The sequence below is a fragment of the Schistocerca americana genome, chromosome X (genome assembly GCF_021461395.2).
Source record: "Schistocerca americana isolate TAMUIC-IGC-003095 chromosome X, iqSchAmer2.1, whole genome shotgun sequence".
Taxonomy (NCBI): domain Eukaryota; kingdom Metazoa; phylum Arthropoda; class Insecta; order Orthoptera; family Acrididae; genus Schistocerca; species Schistocerca americana.
This window is the reverse complement of record NC_060130.1, coordinates 937,253,577-937,277,570: the sequence shown is the minus strand read 5'-3', so window position 1 is coordinate 937,277,570 and position 23,994 is coordinate 937,253,577. Positions and strand designations below refer to the sequence as shown.

General features: G+C 41.2%; 1 protein-coding gene across 3 annotated transcripts in view; it reads left to right on the top strand.

The window, feature by feature from the left end:
- The window catches only part of LOC124556793 (SRSF protein kinase 3), a 383,958-nt gene that overhangs the window by 315,096 nt on the left and 44,868 nt on the right, over positions 1 to 23,994 (top strand). For all 3 annotated transcript variants that reach the window (XM_047130805.1, XM_047130806.1, XM_047130804.1), the window contains one exon: positions 20,356 to 20,480. In XM_047130805.1, coding sequence (XP_046986761.1) covers positions 20,356 to 20,480 — 125 coding nt within the window. The remainder of the gene's footprint in view (positions 1 to 20,355; positions 20,481 to 23,994) is intronic.

Sequence of the window (23,994 nt, the reverse complement as noted above, 5' to 3'; positions counted from 1 at the left end):
AGCATTTTACACCATTGACGAGAGCAGGGTCAAGAAAGCTAACAGATCAGTGTCTTACCTGCAAATACAGGCCAGGCAGATTCACAGAGGAGAGAAGAGAAACCTGGAGGATGAGGAGTATCAGTATGGAGGATTTTAAAATTGAGTTAAGCTTATTACATGTAGAAGTATGAGAAGAATATCTTTGAACCTCATATTCTCTGTTTTACATTTTTTACTTTATTAGAAGCCTTTTCTCAAAAAGTATATGCGCTAAAGCTAAGAAATTTTTAGGAACTGTTTGCAACATGTTGCTGTCTCCCCAGAACTAAAAAATATGAGATCCTGCAATTATATTCTGATTTTTAGATGATTGTATGTAGGAAAAAAGTTAATTTTGGATGTGCAAAATTAAAACTTCTGTTAATGCTACAATTTTTACCATAAATTAATAACTATTGTTCAGTGATCATATAACAATGTCAGGACACTACAATAAAATTTTCAGATTAATTGCATGATTAGAATTTGAGTTAGGGCTTTTTATAAAAAGACAATAAAAAAATTAAAAATTCAAATTTCTGCCAAAATATTAATCCTGCATATTTTATTATATTTTCCTTTAAAACACAGCTCTTTCGCTTTACACATGCAAAATTTTAGATTCGTACATTAATAAATATGGCTGTAACGACTTTTTAAATAAATGCTTACATTTTCTGTTACATCCCTCCTTAAACTCTAAAGAGTACATTTCTCAGCCACATTCACCCTACAGTATTCTACACTCATTTTCTTGCTCTAGGGATCCAGTCTACTGGAGTTTCCACTGCTGGGGGAACAAGTTGATGGGCAGCTCGCCACCTAAAATAGATGAAGGTTGTGCACAGCAGAGTACTGCTGTACATGCTGCATCAAGTGGTCTGCCAAAATCTGTCCCTCTTGCGTGGCTATTAGTTGGTTCAGGGAATGGATTAGGTTTGGTTTCAATATGTTATTCGAGAAGGTTAGATTCTGCATTGAAAGTACTTCTATTGGTTCATTTGGGCAGTACAACTTTGACTGTCTTAGGGTCAACATGATATTGTCTGCAATTCTAGCTGGTAGATGGAATGTTGGCCCTGTTATGTCACGTCCTGTCCCGTTGATCGACAACCCACCACTTCTCACATCCACTCATCTTGTCTCATTGAGCCTTCCCTGCTCGAAGCAGCTCACCAACGCTACCATCTTGTCATACACAGAATAAATCCAGTATAACCCTGCTTGCTGGAAATACGGTTCCTCAATGTCCCTAGGATGATCCCATCCACATTTTCTGCCCAGGAATAGCTGCATCACATGTGCATTTTCATTAGTTTGAATCTCCCAGATCAGGCACACTGTAAACTTCTCCCTCCGATAGTGCTGAGTTACTCTCCATCATTACTAAATGTCAGTCTCCTTCTTCTGAGATTAACAACACACCACCTGTCCTTACTTGTACAAATTTCCCTAGGGTTCCCCACCTCAACAGATAAGGATGAATGGTATAACATTTAAATTGTGCCAGTTTACTTGCTACCAGGAACCGAACCAGTTCGTATAACCGTGCCTTGTCAGTTGCCTTGTCAGTTTTTACCTTTACCGATGCTATATCAGTAGAACTGTGAACTCTGCCTACTGGGCTCTGTAATCAGTTTCAACTCTGGGTGTAGTTCCCCCTCACATTTTTGTAATGCCTGTAAGTATTGCTCTGGTCATAACGGGATGGGACTCGTGCAGTACATGATGAATAGCTTCCTGTAAGCTCACCATCGCCACCCAAGTATCCCATACTTTGTGTGCTATTGATTGTAACAGCCTTGTCATGGTGAATCTTGCAGCCAACTCTTCCACCCATGCTTGCGTGATTCTCAGATCTTGATTCACAGTATCCTCTGATGCTTGTGCATATTTCATCACCTCAGTTTTCAGCTCCCATAGCATATGTATATTGTTCAACAATTCACTCCCCAACCCTGTTGTCTGTGTGGTATGCCACTACACCACTCACTTGGTACTGTCTGACAACTTCTTTGCCACCTCCACAGTCTTGTTTAACACTTTCATGTAAATGGCATATACTGTTTTGAACACCATCTTGAAAATTCTCCCTCCAGCATCAATACAACCCCTCTTCTGTTGACAAAACGAACACTGCACCACTTCCACTGCTTGCTGCCTCTGTTCCTGTAGTCATTCATAAGACTTACTCAACTTCTTACATTCCCCCAAAACTTTCCCAAGCACAATCCTGCTCTAGGCTCTGTTGAAGCCCAGAAAACACCCCCTCTGGCCTCCTCACATCATTCCTTAACTCTAACACATTAAAAACTAAATTTATTGTACATTGATGGCTGGTTTCCACTACATCCTCTTCTTTGGTGTAAAGAACTACTCCCTCCAGGTGCTGATTCTGCAGCATCCTCACTCTGCTCCAGCCTAGCTCGATGATTAGCATCCCTCCCATCCTTGCCCTCTATGTACAGCAACCTGACAGCAGGAACTACCATCCCCCTCCTCAAATGCCTGCTGCCACCAGCTATTACTCTCATACAAAGAGAATTAAAAGAACCCTTACTCTTAACACCAACACCAAGTTCATTCCTTACCCCCCTCCAATGTATTACAACCCAACATCCAGCACATAATACCCTAAACAATTACCAATACACACAGCAAAATACCTGTCACTTCCTTGACCTCAGTGTGGGGACCTTCTGCATTAGTCAGTCCATATTCTCATATTCACTCCTGTGCTTCTTCCTCTTTGTGTCCTTCTCTGGCTTTGGACCTATAGTTGATTAAAATAACTTCATAGTTGACACTTCGCGTGTTGGAGGTGTCTTCCTCCAATCAGAGTCGTGCCTGAACTGTTCGATGTCGCCAAACTTCCACAGCAAATGGTCAGTTAACTTCCAATTCCCTATCTGGCTTTTTTTCATGTTGTGTTTGGATCATGAATTTTGGATCCGGCCCTTTTATTTCACATTTTATCTCTCTCTCTCTCTCTCTCTCTCTCTCTCTCTCTCTCTCTCTCTCTCTCTCTCTCTCTCTCTCTCACACACACACACACACACACACACACACACAGAGTGATGGTAATGAAATATGCTCATTTTGTACATACCACTAGCCAAAGAATGCTGGATTCTTTTGCTCAAAACACGATTTAGTACCCAATGTGTCAATACTGTAGTGAGCCGTTGAACGACCACTGTTGTCAAACCTGTGCGCAACTGTGGCTTAACATTGAATGGTGATGTAGTCTTGAGCAATCGGTAAGGTCCCTTGTACCTCACAACGAATTTCTTAATCTTACCCTTTGACATGTGAGAGGTGGATGACATTATCCACTGCCCTACCCTATAATGTGGTAAGCACCCTGTGCATTTCACCTCTGCCTCTTGCCTCTACAGTGCCCTCATGTTTGCTTCCTGCTCCTGTTTCCATACTTCTCTTACTGTTATAGCAAAAGTACAGACTGACTCTCTATACTTGCTCCTTCTTGCATTAATCGTATCAAGTGGTGACACCATTTTCCTGCTATATACTACTTTGTATTCATATTAGTGTGGACCTTCGAATTGAACACAGACACAACACATATCAGATCTGTGTCCCAGTCATCATAATACAAGTTTAACTATTAATTCAACATCCCTCCAATTGTGTGATGCACTCGTTCTATTCTGCAGTTTGTCTGAGGTTGAAGCAGACTAGTTCTCAGATTCTTCGTAGATAACATGCAACATAATTACTTCATTAAGTTTGACACATTATTTGTCCCTTGGTTTGTAACTGACATCTCTGGCATCCCAAAATTAGGCATTCATTTGTTGCTTTCTGACTGTAGCTGCATGCCGGTTAGACATAGTGATCATCTCTACATACCATGAAAAGTGATCTGTCATTGTCAACACAAAACGATTCTCTGTCCGAGTGCAATTAAATGGTCCTAACCCATCCAAGCCAATCATTACAAACAACTTTGACGCTTCTGTCAGCCTCTGTAATGGTATTTGTTTATGGCACAAGTCTGCATGCTGTGCACGCTACACATAATTTCTCACATACTGATGCACATCTCCCTTTCTTCTGTTCCACCCATATCTTCCAACCAACCTTCAGTTTGTTGCTCTTCACCCTCCATGACCAGGCAATATGTGATAATGTGCCTCTCTCAGTATGTCCTCCTTCAACTTAGCGAGCACCATCACCCACAACTCTAACCTAGTTATCTTACACAACAGACCGTCACACATGCGGAACTACAGTTGTGTCCTGTACAGCTGGCAATCACTGTCAGTGTTCTGTACTGCTTTCCGTTCAGCAAGGATGTGACCTAGTATGAGGGAATGCTGAAAAGTGGTGCCTCTGAAATTTTAATGTGAAAACTTCTGAAGCTTTTAAATGAAACAAACATTATTAATATTCTACATCTTTATTATTCATGTGTACATATTTATTTCTCAATATAGTCACCACTTGGTTCAAGAATCATAAAAGAAGGTTGTATACATGGAAGAAGCGTGGAGATACTGACAGGTTTCAGATAGATTATATAATGGTAAGACATAGATTTAGGAACCAGGTTTTAAATTGTAAGACATTTACGGGGGCAGATGTGGACTCTGATCACAATCTATTGGTTATGAGCTGTAGATTAAAACTGAAGTAACTGGAAAAAGGTGGGAATTTAGGGAGATGGGGCCTGGATAAACTGACAGAACCACAGGTGGTAGAGAGTTTTAGGGAGGGCATTAGGGAACGATTGACAAGAATGGGGAAAGAAATACAGTAGAAGAAGAATGGGTCGCTTTGAGAGATGAAATAGAGAAGGCAGCAGAGGATCAAGTAGGTAAAAAGACGAGGGCTCATAGAAATCCTTGGGTTAACAGAAGAGATACTGCATTTAATTGATGAAAGGAGAAAATACAAAAATGCAGTAAATGAAGCAGGCAAAAGAGAATACAAATGTCTCAAAAATGAGATTGACAGGAAGTGCAAAATGGCTAAGCAGGGATGGCTAGAGGACAAATGTAAGGATGTAGAGACGTATATCACTAGGGGTAAGATAGATACTGTTTACAGGAAAATTAGAGAGACTTTTGGAGAAAAGAGAAGCACTTGTATGAATATCAAGAGCTCAGATGGAAACCTAGTTCTTAGCAAAGAAGGGAAAGCAGAAAGGTGGAAGGAGTATATAGAGGGTCAATACAAGGGCGATGTTCTTGAGGACAATATTATGGAAATGGAAGAGGATGTAGATGAAGATGAAATGGGAGATACGAGGGCAGTTCAATAAGTAATGCAACACATTTTTTTTCTCGGCCAATTTTGGTTGAAAAAACCGGAAATTTCTTGTGGAATATTTTCAAACATTCCCGCTTCGTCTCATATAGTTTCATTGACTTCCGACAGGTGGCAGCGCTGTACGGAGCTGTTAAAATGGCGTCTGTAACGGATGTGCGTTGCAAACAACGGGCAGTGATCGAGTTTCTTTTGGCGGAAAACCAGGGCATCTCAGATATTCATAGGCGCTTGCAGAATGTCTACGGTGATCTGGCAGTGGACAAAAGCACGGTGAGTCGTTGGGCAAAGCGTGTGTCATCATCGCCGCAAGGTCAAGCAAGACTGTCTGATCTCCCGCGTGCGGGCCGGCCGTGCACAGCTGTGACTCCTGCAATGGCGGAGCGTGCGAACACACTCGTTCGAGATGATCGATGGATCACCGTCAAACAACTCAGTGCTCAACTTGACATCTCTGCTGGTAGTGCTGTCACAATTGTTCACCAGTTGGGATATTCAAAGGTTTGTTCCCGCTGGGTCCCTCGTTGTCTAACCGAACACCATAAAGAGCAAAGGAGAACCATCTGTGCGGAATTGCTTGCTCGTCATGTGGCTGAGGGTGACAATTTCTTGTCAAAGATTGTTACAGGCGATGAAACATGGGTTCATCACTTCGAACCTGAAACAAAACGGCAGTCAGTGGAGTGGCGCCACACCCACTCCCCTACCAAGAAAAAGTTTAAAGCCATACCCTCAGCCGGTAAAGTTATGGTTACAGTCTTCTGGGACGCTGAAGGGGTTATTCTGTTCGATGTCCTTCCCCATGGTCAAACGATCAACTCTGAAGTGTATTGTGCTACTCTTCAGAAATTGAAGAAACGACTTCAGCGTGTTCGTAGGCACAAAAATCTGAACGAACTTCTCCTTCTTCATGACAACGCAAGACCTCACACAAGTCTTCGCACCCGAGAGGAGCTCACAAAACTTCAGTGGACTGTTCTTCCTCATGCACCCTACAGCCCCGATCTCGCACCGTCGGATTTCCATATGTTTGGCCCAATGAAGGACGCAATCCGTGGGAGGCACTACGCGGATGATGAAGAAGTTATTGATGCAGTACGACGTTGGCTCCGACATCGACCAGTGGAATGGTACCGTGCAGGCATACAGGCCCTTATTTCAAGGTGGCGTAAGGCCGTAGCATTGAATGGAGATTACGTTGAAAAATAATGTTGTGTAGCTAAAAGATTGGGGAATAACCTGGTGTATTTCAATGCTGAATAAAACAACCCCTGTTTCAGAAAAAAAATGTGTTGCATTACTTATTGAACTGCCCTCGTATGATACTGTGTGAAGAGTTGGGGTTCGCCGATGACATTGTAATTCTGTCAGAGACAGACCTAGAAGAGCAGCTGAATGGAATGGACAGTGTCTTGAAAGGAGAATATAAGATGAACATAAACAAAAGCAAAATGAGGATAATGGAATGTAGTCAAATTAAATTGAATGATGCTGAGGAAATAAGACGCTTAAAGTCGTAAATGGGTTTTGCTATTTGGGGAGCAAAATAACTGATGATGGTCGAAGTAGTGAGGATATAAAATGTAGTCTGGCAATGGCAAGGAAGGCATTTCTGGAGAAGAGAAATTTGTTTACATCGAGTATAGATTTAGGTGTCAGGAAGTCTTTTCTGAAGGTATTTGTATGGAGTGTAGCCATGTATGGAAGTGAAACGTGGACAATAAATAGTTTAGAGAAAAAGAGAATAGAAGCTTTTGAAATGTGGTGCTACAGAAGGATGCTGAAGATTAGATGGGTAGATCACATAACTAATGAAGAGGTATTGAATAGAATTGGGGAGAAGAGGAGTTTGTGGCACAACTTGACTAGAAGAAGGGATCAGTTGGTAGGACATATTCTGAGGCATCAAGGGATCACCAATTTAGTATTGGGGGGCAGCGCTGATGGTAAAATACGTAGAGGGAGACCAAGAGATGAATACACTAAACAGATTCAGAAGGATGTGGGTTGCAGTGGGTACTGGGAGATGAAGAAGCTTGCACAGGATAGAGTAGCATGGAGAGCTGCATCAAACCAGTCTCTGGACTGAAGATCACAACAACAACATAGTCACCCTGGTGATGAACACATTTCTTCCAGCGAGAGACCAGTTTGATGATACCATCATTGTAGAATGTTTGTTTTGAAAGAAACTGCAGGACAGTTACTTAGTGCACAATCTTTTATTGTGTTCATGACCAGTTTCGGAACACTTTGTTTCATCATCTAGTGTAAACTGTAATAATAAAAATATTCTGTTACACGTGAATGGGAGGGGATTCTCAGGGTTGAAATATCAGATAAGGAACAACGTGGCCAAAATTTCTAAATTAAAAGAGAAACCATGATGATGAGAGACCATGATGTTACTTACAAATAAAATCACTTAATCATCTGAGGTCATCCTCATCCCAATGTTGTTGTTGAGCCAACGATTTCGCGTCAGAAGGGTAAAAGGGACTTAAAAAAGACATAATGACTGGATACAAAAATTTACCAACATAATGAAATCACAGATTGTGCGGAATTACAAAAATTCCGTAACAACTGTTTCCCTGTGCTGTGCGACCAGGAACACAAACAGGAAAACTGTGTAATAGCACATACTAGTCATGAGTACTGAAGCTGCACACGACCCAAGCACAGAAGATGGACAGGAGATAGGTGAATTATTTAAAGTGAAAAAGCGGGAAGTAACAGCAGAAAGGTGTTGGAACCATCACAACATAAAGAAGAAAGAGGACCTGTACGTTAAAAAACAAGGAAAAATGTTGTGTTATATGGACACGCTAATTTGCCTATCTAATGTCATAATTAATTAATTTTTTTGTGATACAGGTCTGTTCATTCATTAATTTTATTGAGAGGATGGGAATGATGACTTCTTAAGATTTCGATTTCTTCCAGAGCATTGATTATCCGACCTTTCTCTGCAGTGCGTAAGACAGTTAAGTTATTGATGGCCTGGAATAGTCCAGGTCTTTATGTTCTTTAAATCTCTTATAAAAATTTCTGCCTATCAGGATAGTGTATTTGCTCTTACACAAGTGGCTTTTATCACACGCAATATGATACACTCTGGGGTAGGAGAAAGGATCCTTTTTGAAGACTTCATGGTTCCTTAATCTACAGCCCAAATTTTTTAGTATGAAAAATGATAAAAAATGCCAGAGTTAAGTTGACTGACATCACTTTCTTTCCAATCCTCTCTTATACATATCCATGATGTGGACTCTTATAAGAATTGTTCTTTTTCTTTTTCTCTACTGCTTTCTAAGTGATTCCTTTTCCATGAAGACCTCTAGTGGCAGAGGGCTGCAAGTATGTAGAAATGAAGAATAATGATGTAGAATGTTAATAACATTTGTATTACTTAAAAAAGCTTCAAGAGTTTTCACACACATGACTCGGAAGAATTACTTCCCAGCACAGTCTCTCACTACGCTACCATCCCGCTTACAGCATTTGAACTGAGTGAGGTGGTGCTATGATTAGCACATTGGACTTTCACTCAGGAGGATGATGGTTCAAATCAGTAGCTGGCCATCCAGATTTAGATTTTCCGCAATTTCCTAAATTGAACCAGGAAAATGCTGGGATGGGCAATGCTGGCATGGTTCCTTTTAAAGAGCATGGTCGGTTTCCTTCACAGTCCTTGAAATTTTCTGAGCTTGTGCTGTCTCTGTAGTGGCCTCAGTGTCAGTGGGACATTAAATCATAATCTCCCTTCCCTCCTTTCATAGTGTCTGCATTTCGTTGTTTCTTCCTTGACTTATGGACTACTTGGTAATCAAACTCACTGAGTTGTAATGCTCATCATATTAATCTGCTGGATGAGTCCTTTAACCCTAATAACCATTTCAGAGCAGGATGTTCAGTCAATACTTTAAATTTCTTCCCACACAAGTAACACTGAAACCATGCAATCCCATATATGAGGCTAAGAAACTCTGTTTCCATAGCAGAATAGCTTTTCTCTGCTCTATTCACTTGGCTCGATGCATAAGCCACAGGAGTAACCTACTTCCTCCAAAGCAAAATGACGCTTTTCCATGCTTAATGTCAGATGTGCCCACAATCTCGTAAATATTCCCTCAGTTGCTGCCTATGTTCCTCCTCCTCTTCCAAGAATGAAGTTATATCATCCAAGTAGATTAGAGATTAATGAGGCTTATACTCCCTTAATAGTCCATCTAACAATCACTGAAACATTGCAGGACTGTTCTTCAATCCACAGGGAAACCTTTGATACTGATAATAACCCCCAGGATACCATGAATGCTGTCTTCAGTCAATTCTCTGAAACCACTTCAAAATTATGATACTAACTTCTCAAATCTGTGGTAGAGAAATACTGGCAGTGCTGCAAGTTGATCATCATCTTCATGACATAGATATGGGGTGTGTATCTGTCAGTGTCTTATCATTAAGATGATGGTAGTCACAATAGTAACTATACTTCTGAGAACCATCTGTAGACTTCTTTGGAACAACGACCACACCAGATCCCCCTACACTGGTGCTGATTGCATCTATTTGGCTAACTGCTGGTTGATGAACTGTTCCATAATTAGTTGTATATATCGAGGCATTCGATAAGGCTTCCGGTACACTGATGTTTCAGTTCCTGTCGGAATGCTATGCTGTGTAATGTGTGTTGTTGGCAACAGACCCTGACAAAAAATCAAGTCTTCAAACTCCAACAATAACTCCTCCATTTGTACTCTTTCTAATCCCTTAGGATGCTTCACCTTATTACATAATGCAGTCTTGCCAGCGGCCTGTGGCTTCCCACAGTTCACACACTGTGCATCAGTCATACTCCTCCAAAATGTCCAAATTTGGTACTAACATCCGCATTGTCAACTTAATCTCTTCAGCACTAAAATTATCCAGATTCTCGTGTACCACCTTCCCGACATATCTCACCCTTACACATACACTACGCCTTTTAACAAAATGCCTTGCTGAATTTAACATTCATTTCAGTTGCTGTGTTACACATAACATATTGACAGGTAAGTCCAGCTCCTCACTCTCTGAGGGACTTCACAGTGCCACCTGACACGTTTTCATGGGAATCAAGCCTTAATGATTTGTATGCAGTTTAATCTGGTTGCCCAATATGACAGATGCATCTCCCACTAGCTCCACACTGGCAAAAGTTTCCCCTAGCTCGAATGTTTTCCGACTAACCTCCACTACACATCAGCAGAGGTCAATTTTGGCATGATCTTGATACAAGAAGTCTACCCCTATTACTGCTAATAAAATTCTTTTGCTGAAACCTATCACTTATACCACACCGAGGCTGGAGGCACTGCCTCTAAATGTGCCCTCTCCACTCACATCTGTGACATCTTACATTTGTGGAGAACACTCCACGCCTATCATACGCCCATTGACACATCCATCTCCGCACATTCCATTGCTTACCTGACAGTAGCTATAGATACTTTGGAGCATGTGTGAGTACCCTTCCAGACATATCAGGTGATAATTCTCTCAGGGAAGCATCGAGCACCCTTTGCTCAGCTTCCAGCAGCAAAAATTAATTCATATCATTATTTTCCCCCGTTCTATATGTCTGCGCATTTATCTTCTGTACCCTATCACCAAAATCCTCTAAGGCCTTCCTGTGCCTCATAGTAATGATACTCAATTGTTTCTGAAAGAACCTTACACTGGTCTGCTTCTTGTACTTTTGCAGAAGCCCCTGCTTCAGCTGCTTGTGAATGTCTCAACATTCCTCACCACGTCTGTATAGCTTATACAAATTTTGTATGTCCCACTAAATGCAATTTCATCGCCTGTAACAACTGACCATCAGTTCAACTAGCTATACCCACTGACGTTGTCAGCTCCTCCACGAATGATATCACAGCCTCAGATGACCTCCCAGAAAAGAGAGTTATTAGACTGGTGGCCTCTGAATCCACCTCATTCTCTGGTGGCTGGAACAAAGATATGTACTCATCTTTAACTGCTATTTGTCCTCAAAACTATGTATTCTCTGCTGACAGCTATGCTACCTTTTCCATCGATAAACGTACTGTCTCTGGCTCCAAAATACCCCACATGCCTCAGTCTGTCATTGCAAAATCTCTATCCTTCATTCATACATAATACACATCCGCAACACTCACTGACTGAAAATTACCAACAAATTGCACCTTCTCGTTAACCATTTCTGCATTGCCTCACAACATACTCATAACGATGGCACCTAACGTACTTAACGACACTGGTTCTACACCGGTGCAGTATGCCCAAGCACACTGCACTGTGAACATCTAACAGTCTCCAAGTACTGCTCCCTGCAGTTGCCATGAATCTCGGACAGATCAGCTGGTTTCTCTGGCTGATTAACGTAACCTTATAGTCATGAAGACATTCCTGCCTGAATCCAGTGTCTGTCACACATGCCAAAATAACTCACAGCTTTCTCACTCCCCCACTGTGACCACACTGCAGGCTGTGTTCTAGACATCATGCTGCATAGATAATGAAGCATATACTGCCCACTTAAGGTGCCATAACTTGGTGATTCCTTGCATAACTGACCCCAGAGGTGGTGGAGTGGCTATTGTGGAAGATGGCTGGCAGTGGAGAGTTGAGGCAGGTGGTGGCCCAGTGAAACTCGATTATAAAAATAACAATTTATTCATTCAAACATCTATGCCAGCATGGAGTAGCAACCACATGACCCCACCCCATGTAGTGTGGCCGTATGGCCAGCAAGATGACAGCCAGGTGGCTGGTTGTAACACACACACGCCAGTTTGTTGACTACAGTGCTCAGTATGCAGCAGGCGACCTAGTTACATGAGTCGTGCCACAAGCACCCAGTGTTAGTGGCACTTGAAGACAGCCACAGATTTTTGTAGTGGGAGCAAGTTCTGTGGAGGTTGACTGTGTCTCAGTGACCGATGGCGTGTGGTGCAGTGGCATTCACTCCGCAGTGGCAGAAGGCAGCTACCGTGCTCGAGATGCAACATGTTGCCCCCTAGGCAGTAGTCCTGCTCACTAATAGTGAGCCTGGGACAACTCTGTTGAGCCGTGGCATTGAGTGTGGAAGTTGTATGTAGTGCACGAGGCAGTTATCACGACAGAGGCCCAGACTCGTGACTGCTGCTGGTGGCTCCGCATTGTACCGTCATATAGTGTAGCCACCACATTCTAGTGAAACTTGTGGGCAGCAAATGAATCTGATACCAAAGTGGCAACTATTGGTACAGACTAGCAGCTTACCCAATAATACAGGCCAGCAGCACACCCATTACACCAATGTGACACTTCTAGTCACGTTTTCAACAGCACTACTGAAACCCATTAGTGGAAAACTTCCCTTGCCTGTACTGCAAGGGCCGTGCCTTCAAAGAACCATGCTTTACCACTATGCTGGCATATTCCTTCGAGCGAAGCTGTGCCTGCCTCACAAATGCCAGTACCTTGTGCTTGCCTTTGTCCAGCAGCTGCAGCAATACCTCACCACTGTATTCCCACAAATTGGCCGTAAAATAGTAGTGGCACTACACTTCCAATGATTCAGCTTCCAATTTGCCTTCAAATAATTTTTTTATATTACTCCTGCCATGGCCTGTTTTCATTTACTTCACATATCAATGCCATGGATTATCCCCCAGTTTGGTGTCAGCTCATTCCTGCAATCTCTTAATCACTTCATAAAAATTACCTATTTCCATCAGTACAGCAGCAGGAACCTTATCTGTCTGATATTGTGTAACAGTTTAATGATAGATATGTGTCTGTTATTAATCCTATGGTTCCACAGTATAATGTACTTTTTTTTGACAACTGTTGGTTCTGATTTCACTAATAGAAAGACTTCTGCCCCATGAACACTTACTACATTATCACAAAAATTGGATGCATGTTTATCTGAATCACTGTCCACTCCGCTTCATTACCATCCATTGTTAACACAAATAAAATAATCTTGCATCACATTTAAATGAAATATTATTTTACTTGGGAAACCACACTATTGTGCACATTACATCCTGCTACTTTCACTCTCTCACATCTGTTCAAATCATTTTACTGCTGAAAGTATTCAACTCTCCATTCTGCTAACCTGGAACATTTAGCTCGTAACTTGCCATCTACACTGTTGATCTCACCCCGTACATCACCATTCAGTTCTATGCATTAACTTGAGTTACTTTTTATCTACAACTTCATCTTGTTTTCAATGTCAGTTTCTCCCTTACATAAATTATTTCCCTTTGATTAGATACTTTTCTTAACTTCAGCTCCTTGATCCTTTATACACTGTTTAATTTCACCTAATTGGCCATTCACTTTCTCTAGAGCTTGCAATATTAAATCTACAGGATCCACATTCATGTCACAGCTACTAGGTTGACCTAAACTAATCTATCTCATTGCCTGAAGACTTGTCATCAGGCAACTCTGTTACTACAAATACAGGATGGTTATTATTAAACAGATTATGTTCCCAGTGCTGCAGTGCGGGCTGTTTTATAACAGGACACTTAAATATAATGGATATGTTCATTAATTGATGTGCTCATGGAATATGCTGGAAAAAAAAAAAAATAATAATAATACCGATTTCTGCCACCAACTGAAAATGTGGCACTGTAAGCAGTCAGAATGTGGTGCAAGTGCAGGAAAAAGGGAGGTATGATCAAACACATGGTAATGGTGGTTCTGGCACATTTATCAGGAATGTTCACAAGCCAGGAATATGCTGAATCATTAACATGGCATGTTAGACAGTTGCATGCAGCATATTCGATTTCATCAGAGCGATATGCCATTGCATGCTACTCTTCAGACCAGGAAGAGTCTGGATACGTCCCTGAGAGACATGATCTTTCAGATGTACCCGTAACCAGAAATTGCCATAGATTTAGGTTGAGGGATCTGGAAGACCACATATCTTAAAATTGTCTAGAGATGATGCAGTCATTATCAAAGGTTTCTCGAAGCAAATCTGTCACCCGGCAAGTGATGTGGTGTCACACTATCTTGCATGAAAATGGATGTGTGGGCACAGTTGTGTTCGAGCAAAGCTGGAATCGCATGTTGCACAAGGAGGTCCTTATAACATGCAGATGTTACTGTATGCCTAACAGGCCTGTGAGGTGTCATCTCCTCTAAGAAAATTGGACCAAGAATGAAGGAGCTTTGGAATCACGCCACACAGTCACATAGGTTGAGTTCAGTGGATGTTCCTGCACATGTGGCAGCATAGAACCCCATATGTGACAATTCTGTGCATTCACACCACTGCGCAAAGTAAGATGCGCCTCATCCATACAGAGAACATTCCCCAGCCATTTCATCAATTTCCACGTGTACCAAAAAACAAAGGGCAAAGTCACTGCATTGTAGCATGTCTTGGGGCTTCATTTGGAGCTCATTTTGAATCTTATACATATACCATTGTAAAATGTGCTGCTAAACTTTTTGAAATGATGATGAAGGGGGAGAGAGTTATTTCACACAACTCAAGCACTGGCTGCAGAGTGTGAGGCATGTTTTGCATGGTCAGCTATAGCTGCAGCAACTTCATCAACTACTGCTATGGAAATGGGCTGCCTCCCTCTCCCTGCTGCACCACATAATTCACCTGTATCTTCAAATTTCCTGATCATATTCTTTCGTCCATTTATTGAGATGGGGCCTCTTTGCAGCTGTTTTTGTCAGTGATACTCCTATAATGCAGCCCTACCAATGCTGTTGTTCTGATAAAACAACTTTTACCAGCACTGCAAAGGCTTTCTTCTCAATAGCCATTGTGTTTCATTTGGAAAACTTCAACCTTCTAAACCTTGCTCACCAACAGCCACTTCACAAAAGAAATTGATACACATCTACATCTACATCTACATTGATACTCCGCAAGCCACCCAACGGTGTGTGGCGGAGGGCACTTTACGTGCCACTGTCATTACCTCCCTTTCCTGTTCCAGTCGCGTATGGTTCGCGGGAAGAACGACTGTCTGAAAGCCTCCGTGCGCGCTCTAATCTCTCTAATTTTACATTCGTGATCTCCTCGGGAAGTATAAGTAGGGGGAAGCAATATATTCGATACCTCATCCAGAAACGCACCCTCTCGAAACCTGGCGAGCAAGCTACACCGCGATGCAGAGCGCCTCTCTTGCAGAGTCTGCCACTTGAGTTTATTAAACATCTCCGTAATGCTATCACGGTTACCAAATAACCCAGTGACGAAACGCGCCGCTCTTCTTTGGATCTTCTCTATCTCCTCCGTCAACCCGACCTGGTACGGATCCCACACTGATGAGCAATACTCAAGTATAGGTCGAACGAGTGTTTTGTAAGCCACCTCCTTTGTTGATGGACTACATTTTCTAAGCACTCTCCCAATGAATCTCAACCTGGTACCCGCCTTACCAACAATTAGTTTTATATGATCATTCCACTTCAAATCGTTCCGTACGCATACTCCCAGATATTTTACAGAAGTAACTGCTACCAGTGTTTGTTCCGCTATCATATAATCATACAATAAAGGATCCTTCTTTCTATGTATTCGCAATACATTACATTTGTCTATGTTAAGGGTAAGTTGCCACTCCCTGCACCAAGTGCCTATCCGCTGCAGATCTTCCTGTATTTCGCTACAATTTTCTAATGCAGCAACTTCTCTGTATACTACAGCATCATCCGCGAAAAGCCGCATGGAACTTCCGACACTATCTACTAAGTCATTTATATGTATTGTGAAAAGCAATGGTCCCATAACACTCCCCTGTGGCACGCCAGAGGTTACTTTAACGTCTGTAGACGTCTCTCCATTGATAACAACATGCTGTGTTCTGTTTGCTAAAAACTCTTCAATCCAGCCACACAGCTGGTCTGATATTCCGTAGGCTCTTACTTTGTTTATCAGGCGACAGTGCGGAACTGTATCGAACGCCTTCCGGAAGTCAAGAAAAATAGCATCTACCTGGGAGCCTGTATCTAATATTTTCTGGGTCTCATGAACAAATAAGGCGAGTTGGGTCTCACACGATCGCTGTTTCCGGAATCCATGTTGATTCCTACGTAGTAGATTCTGGGTTTCCAGAAATGACATGATACGCGAGCAAAAAACATGTTCTAAAATTCTACAAGAGATCGACGTAAGAGATATAGGTCTATAGTTTTGCACATCTGCTCGACGACCCTTCTTGAAGACTGGGACTATCTGTGCTCTTTTCCAATCATTTGGAACCCTCCGTTCCTCTAGAGACTTGCGGTACACGGCTGTTAGAAGGGGGGCAAGTTCTTTCGCGTACTCTGTGTAGAATCGAATTGGTATCCCGTCAGGTCCAGTGGACTTTCCTCTATTGAGTGATTCCAGTTGCTTTTCTATTCCTTGGACACTTATTTCGATGTCAGCCATTTTTTCGTTTGTGCGAGGATTTAGAGAAGGAACTGCAGTGCGTTCTTCCTCTGTGAAACAGCTTTGGAAAAAGGTGTTTAGTATTTCAGCTTTACGCGTGTCATCCTCTGTTTCAATGCCATCATCATCCCGTAGTGTCTGGATATGCTGTTTCGAGCCACTTACTGATTTAACGTACGACCAGAACTTCCTAGGATTTTCTGTCAAGTCGGTACATAGAATTTTACTTTCGAATTCAATGAACGCTTCACGCATAGCCCTCCTTACGCTAACTTTGACATCGTTTAGCTTCTGTTTGTCTGAGAGGTTTTGGCTGCGTTTAAACTTGGAGTGGAGCTCTCTTTGCTTTCGCAGTAGTTTCCTAACATTGTTGTTGTACCACGGTGGGTTTTTCCCGTCCCTCACAGTTTTACTCGGCACGTACCTGTCTAAAACGCATTTTACGATTGCCTTGAACTTTTTCCATAAACACTCAACATTGTCAGTGTCGGAACAGAAATTTTTGTTTTGATCTGTTAGGTAGTCTGAAATCTGCCTTCTATTACTCTTGCTAAACAGATAAACCTTCCTCCCTTTTTTTATATTCCTATTAACTTCCATATTCAGGGATGCTGCAACGGCCTTATGATCACTGATTCCCTGTTCTGTACATACAGATTCGAAAAGTTCGGGTCTGTTTGTTATCAGTAGGTCCAATATGTTATCTCCACGAGTCGGTTCTCTGTTTAATTGCTCGCCAAGCGATAAACTGCGTACTGAAGTCAAAACAGGAAACAGTTCATATACTGACATCTTACAGTACCATCTTTTCACTTGGTGGCAGAAAGTGGAACTATCAATTTTTTCATTACATTCCACATGTGCATTAATTAATGGACATACCTATGATGTTTCAGTGTCCTGCTATGTGTACAGCCCACACTGCAGCACTCGGAACACTGTGAGGCTGCTTGTAGCCACATGGTACAATCTAAATTAGTCATTTTTATGAACCCAACAGATCTTAAAACCACAACGCTACACAGGACATACAATGTAGGCTTTCACGGCCGGTCTTGTCTTCAGTTGAAACTTCTGGGCTGAGAGGCCATGATCAATCTATTTTTTTAAAAAAAGAGAGAGAGAGAGAGAGTTTTAAATTAGACAAAATATGGATGTCGACGTTGCACCAGCAGAATGACAATCAATTACTCTTAATTGAGAATGATGACACATTCCAAAGATAGGTATACCGTCGGCATCACATGACGAATGGTGGTGCCCTCTATGCACTCTATAAATGTGGGAGTACCTGGAGCCTCAGTGGCAGTAGCCAAACGACCTCAGAAGATGTCTCCCACAGATGGAGACAAAACGTTAGGTGAAAATTTTATACATCGAACACGGCCTCTCAGCCCAAAAGTTTCAACTGAAGGCTACACATAACAGCTCACTTTTTGCAATTTGTACTTATTTTTCGGAGCCTTGCTGCTTCCCGTGAAATGTATGGAGGACTTACAGTCATCTGCTATTGCCACCACCTCCCTCAACCCCATCACTACCCCCACTGCTGACAAGTACTGCTGCCACTCAGTAGATTACCCACTACCTGGCATGTACTACTGCCACTTGCTAGGTTTCTTGCGACCTAGTGCAGACTGCTGACACTTTTGTAAGATCTCCCACCACGTTGTGTGGAGTGCTGCCCACTTGGTAGTTTTCCCACTACCTGGTGCAGACTGCTGCCACTTGATAGTTTTCCCAGTATCTGGTGTGGATTACTGGTGCTTGCTGGATTTCCCACTAGTGGGTGTGGACTGCTGCCACTGCTTGGCACTATGTGGTTATGCTGGTGGTTTATCCTCACCGAACCTTCAATGGCTTCTAATGTTCTATGATGTTTCTTCCTAACTCATTTAGGCTTAAAAGTGAACCTTCTAGATTTATCATTGTCTATGTTCTATTCAGACTTCTTTCATCACCTAAATCACAACTTTTCTTTTGCCTGTGATTTTGATGGGGCAGAACACACTTATTAAACAAGTTGGTCAGTCTCACACTATATAAACATGTTACTATAATGCCGCCAACAAGAGTGCCAGTTCCTTGCTGTCAGCACCCCTTCCCATAGTCCTTGTCTGACATCACACCCAGAGGGTGTGTTCACTACACCAGTACAATGTAAAGTATACCTCTGACCTCATATGTAGCTACTTATTATATTTAGGTGCAGGCTGTGACAGTGTCACATTGTGTATGGGTGCCAGATGCCTCTCGTCACCATCACAAGTAATTTAAAGACTATGCAGTAAGGCAGGCTCATCCAATTTATTGCCCAGTTCCACAGTCATTATTTCAGTAGTGGGTTTATTTTTCAAGATGATAATGCATGAGCAAACTGTGTCTACCTTATGAACAACATCGAAGAATGGGATTGGTTTGAGCAGCAATGTCTCGATCAAGTTGTTGGTGAAATGCCAAGGAGTATCCAAGCTTGTTATAATGCGGTGGGAGGAGCATCATGGTGTTGAATGTTAACCAGCAGCAGATTTTGCTTTCAAAAATATACATGGATGTACACTTTTGAGCAGTATGTCTTTATTTTGGCAATTAATTCTTATTCCACACTTAAGATTTCCCCTTCTTAAAGCTTTTTTTATTTCATTTCCTGTCTACACAAGTTTTCAGATATGCAGATCATTGTAAACTTTTAGTGTGCAATTTATTTATAAGTATAAAATTCAGGACACCGAAACCCCATTCGTGGAAAGGCAAATTAGGAAAAATCCACTTTGTTCTGTGAATGTCTATAAATAAATGTTATTTGTATTGTACTTACTTCAAAGGAAAAAGAGTGTTCTTTAAAAAAGTTGCTGTCCAGATTGTGTATAACATGGTTTGGAACTGGATGACAATGCAGTACTAACTTGCGTGCTTGTCTGGTGTGTAATGCAGGGTACTGTGTGTACCGCTGCCATTTCTCCCTTTTCCTGTTCCAGTCATGACTGATTCACAGGAAAACAGTTGCTGGGAAGCCTCCATGTGAGCTCAAATCTCCCTAGTTTTTATCTTTATGGTCTTTTTATAAGTTATACATTTGAGGAAGAAATATATCGTTTAAATCAAGTGAAGGGAAATGGAAATAAACCTGAAATTTACCCTTTGTTTTCATCGTAACCTCGGCAAAATGTTTGATATTGATAGATAAATTTCACACACACACACACACACACACACACACACACACACACACACAAAAGACTAAAAAGCAGAAAATAATTATTTAAATAACTAACGTTTTACAGACTGAGATGGGTGGTGACTACTTTTTTTTTTTTTTTTTTTTTTTTTTTTAAAGGCATGATTTTGTCCAAAAGTTACATGCTGCTTTTTAGCTGAATTATGAGTTTTCAAAAATATTTGAAAGCTTTAATTCATTGCCTCCTTAAGAGTAGTATGGGGATTATTATTTTAAAATGCGCTTTCCATAAGTTAGAATGTAAGTTAACTGGGTTGCCTTAATATGTATATTTCTTTGTTGCACAATTTCAGTCAAGCACGGTACATTTTCCAAATATCTTCCTGTAACTTATGATGACATTGACTCTCTCTTCTCACAGACAAAGCATTCCGGCGTGTTGCATCCTGTCCCGATACAAAAAATCTGGCAAGAACACCTGACCCTGTTCATGAAGTATGTGATATTAAAGTGAAGATTGCTGATTTGGGCAATGCCTGTTGGTGTGTAAGTATTTTTGTCTTCAAAATACATATAATATAACAGTAGAGCAGTAATATACACTTTTTAAAAAGTATTGAAGCAATGACTAATAGTGACCTTGAAAGGACGTAACAAAATGAACAATTAAATTATACAGACCTCTCTAGCAGTATGTAATTCCATTATCACTACTACAACTAATAATAATAATAATAATAATAATAATAATAATAATAATCATTGCGTGTTCCTTTCCCAGTTCACTGAAAACATCACAGAGACGTACTTGACGGTTGGCAACAACTTTTGGAAAGTGATGATATATTTTCAAAATGTTCTTCTCAGTTGTTTTCATTTTTGATTATCACATCTACAGTCTGTTACTGATTTTGGATATTTATACATTGTGTGATGAAAAGTATCCAGACACTCCGAAAAACATATGTTTTAGGTACATTATGCTGCCACCTACTACCAGGTACTCCATATCAGTGACCTCAGTAGTCATTAGACATCGTGAGAGTGCAGAATGGGGTGCTCTGCAGAACTCATGAACTTCAAATGTGGTCAGGTGATTGGGTGTGACTTCTGTCATACGTGTGTATGCGAGATTTCCACACTCCTAAACATCCCTAGGTCCACTGTTTCTGATGTGCTAGTGAAGTGGAAACGTGAAGGGACACGTACAGCACAAAAGTATACAGGCTGACCTTGTCTGTTGACTGACAGACCCAACCGACAGTTGAAGAGGGTTGTAAAGTGTAATAGGCAGACATCTATCCAGACCATCTTACAGGAATTCCAAACAGCATCAGGATCCACTGCAAGTTCTATTACAGTTAGGCGGGAGGTGAGAAAACTTGGATTTCATGCCCAGGCGGCTGCTCATAAGCCACTCATCACACTGGTAAATGCCAAACGACACCTCCCTTGGTGTAAGGAGTGTAAATATTGTACTATTGAACAGTGGAAAAATGTTGTGTGGAGTGACGAATCATGGTACACACAATGTGGCGGTCCAATGGTAGGGTGTGGGTATGGCAAATGCCCGGTGAATGTCTGCCAGTGTGTGTAGTGCCAACAGTAAAATTCGGAGGTGGTGGTGTTATGGTGTGGTTGTGTTTTTGAGGGAGGGGGCTTGTACCCTAGTTGTTTTGTGTGGCATTATCACAGCACCAGCCTACATTGATATTTCAAGCACCTCCTTGCTTCCCACTGTTGAAGAACAATTTGCGGCTGGTAATTGCATCTTCCAACATGATCGAGCACCTGTTCATAATGCACGGCCTGTGGCGGAGTGGTCACACAACAACAACATCCCTGTAATGGATTGGCCTGCACAGAGTCCTGGCCTGAATACTATAGAACACCATTAGTATGTTTTGGAATGCCGACTTCGTGCGAGGCCTCGCCATTCGTCATCGATACCTCATCTCAGTGCAGCACTCCATGAAGAATGGGCTGCTATTCCCCGAGAGACCTTCCAACACCTGATTGAACGTATGCCTGTGAGAGTGGAAGCTGTCATCAAGGTTAAGGATGGGCCAACACCATATTGAGTTGTGGCATTACCGATGGAGGTTGCCATGAACTTGTAAGTCATTTTCAGCCAGGTGTTCGGATACTTTTGATCACATAGTGTAATTCCATCCTCAGAGTTTCATATGGCTGTCTGAATCAATCCACCATAGAGCAAATCAGATACTGAACACATAGAAGATCTACTTTGCAAGTGAATTTCAGAAGCAGATGATTCAAGAAGTACTAGTAACAGTTACACTGACATGGAGACAAAATGCCTGTTGTGAATTTGTATCAAGGCAGGTTTATATGTCTCGACGTCAGTTCAATTATAGCTGGTGCCTTCATGAATCATCTGTTTCTTCTTTGTGTACACTATTTGAGTTGTTCAGTATACTTTTTGACCAACTGATCTGGGCTACCATTCAGACATTTGAGAATAATTATGATAATCCTAAATCCATAACTCTATGTAAATATGGACTTCATAAATAAAGACATCTAAGTGGAATATTTCAAACATATATCATTTGTAAATACAGCTAACTGAGCACAAAAGAAAGGTGGATTTTTTATATATATATATTGATTGGAACAAGATCAGAGGTGCATGAATCACTCGACAGGTTTCCAGATGTTCTCAGTAGAACTGAGATAGTTACCTTGGAGCAGTGCAGGTAACTGCATGTTACATTATTTTGCCCAATGCATTATCTTGCTCTGCGGTGGAATATTGTAGATGACAAAGAAGATGCAACTTATTGATGAGAAGTTAGTTGCTGACATGAGGAAACTCATAAAATATATTAAAAATAAAACTTTCACGGACTTTCCATACTGCAATAGAAATTGTATTACATTCAAAGTAAGGAATTGAAATAGGTATTGGCCAAATAGAGAGGATAAGAAACTTCAAATATGCTGGGGAGATAATACAAGAATATGCTTTGGAAAAATGTGCAATAGAGGAAAGTTTGCATAAAATGGGGAGAGCATATGGTATCACCAAAGACCTCTACAGTAAAAAGTGTGCATAAAATGGGGAGAGCATATGGTATCACCAAAGACCTCTACAGTAAAAAGTGTCTAACCAAAAATGCAAAAATAAGAAATTACAACACAATAGTGAAGCCAGAATGCCTATATGCAGGCGAATGCCTGGCACTAAACTGTAAGTTAGATAAATTAGAAGTACTAGAAAGGCGAATTATAAGGTGAACATTAGGACCACGAAATGCAGCAGAAGGTTGGAAATTACAAAGTAGTGCTGAAATATACCAAAATATAGAAAATATTTCAAATGCAATGAGAAAAAAAAAAAAGACTCATGCTTTTTGGATGTAGATTTTGAATTCAAGACAGTCGATTAACTAATAAAATTTTCAGATATTTGTGGTGTAAGAAGTCCACAACAAGCTGGGTCAATGAAATAAAAAAGGATATAGTAAGAAACAATATAAAAATAGAAGATATAAACAACAGAGAAGCCTTTCAGGAAAAAATATTGAAAATGGAAGGATTCCAAGGCAGGATTGCTAAAAAGACTGGTTCAAAATAGTCTGAAGACAGAAAGAAGAAAAGATGAAGACATACTGGAAGAAAAGTAAAGAACAAAGAACTGAAATTGGAATGTGGTCCTCAGATGGCCTGCTTGCAGTAAAAGAGAAAGAGAAAGAGAGAGAGAGAGAGAGAGAGAGAGAGAGAGAGAGAGAGTCACACTTGCAAAGTTATTTTTATTTAAAAGTAATGTATTCCACCGTGGTTGGGCATCATCAGATTACGTAAAACTTGTCAAGTGAAGTACATTGCACTGGCTACCAAAGCCCTATGTCAGCAACATACACATAAGGCAGTACGTGTGAAAATCCAGTCATTTAAATTGTTATATCAACAAGTAGAGCATGGTAGTTATCATGCCCCCATTGATTTTCATCCAGATGGTTTTGTGTGTTTGTGGCTGACATAGGACTTTGGCAGCCAGCACAGTGTACTTCACTTGACAGTTCTGCGTGATCTA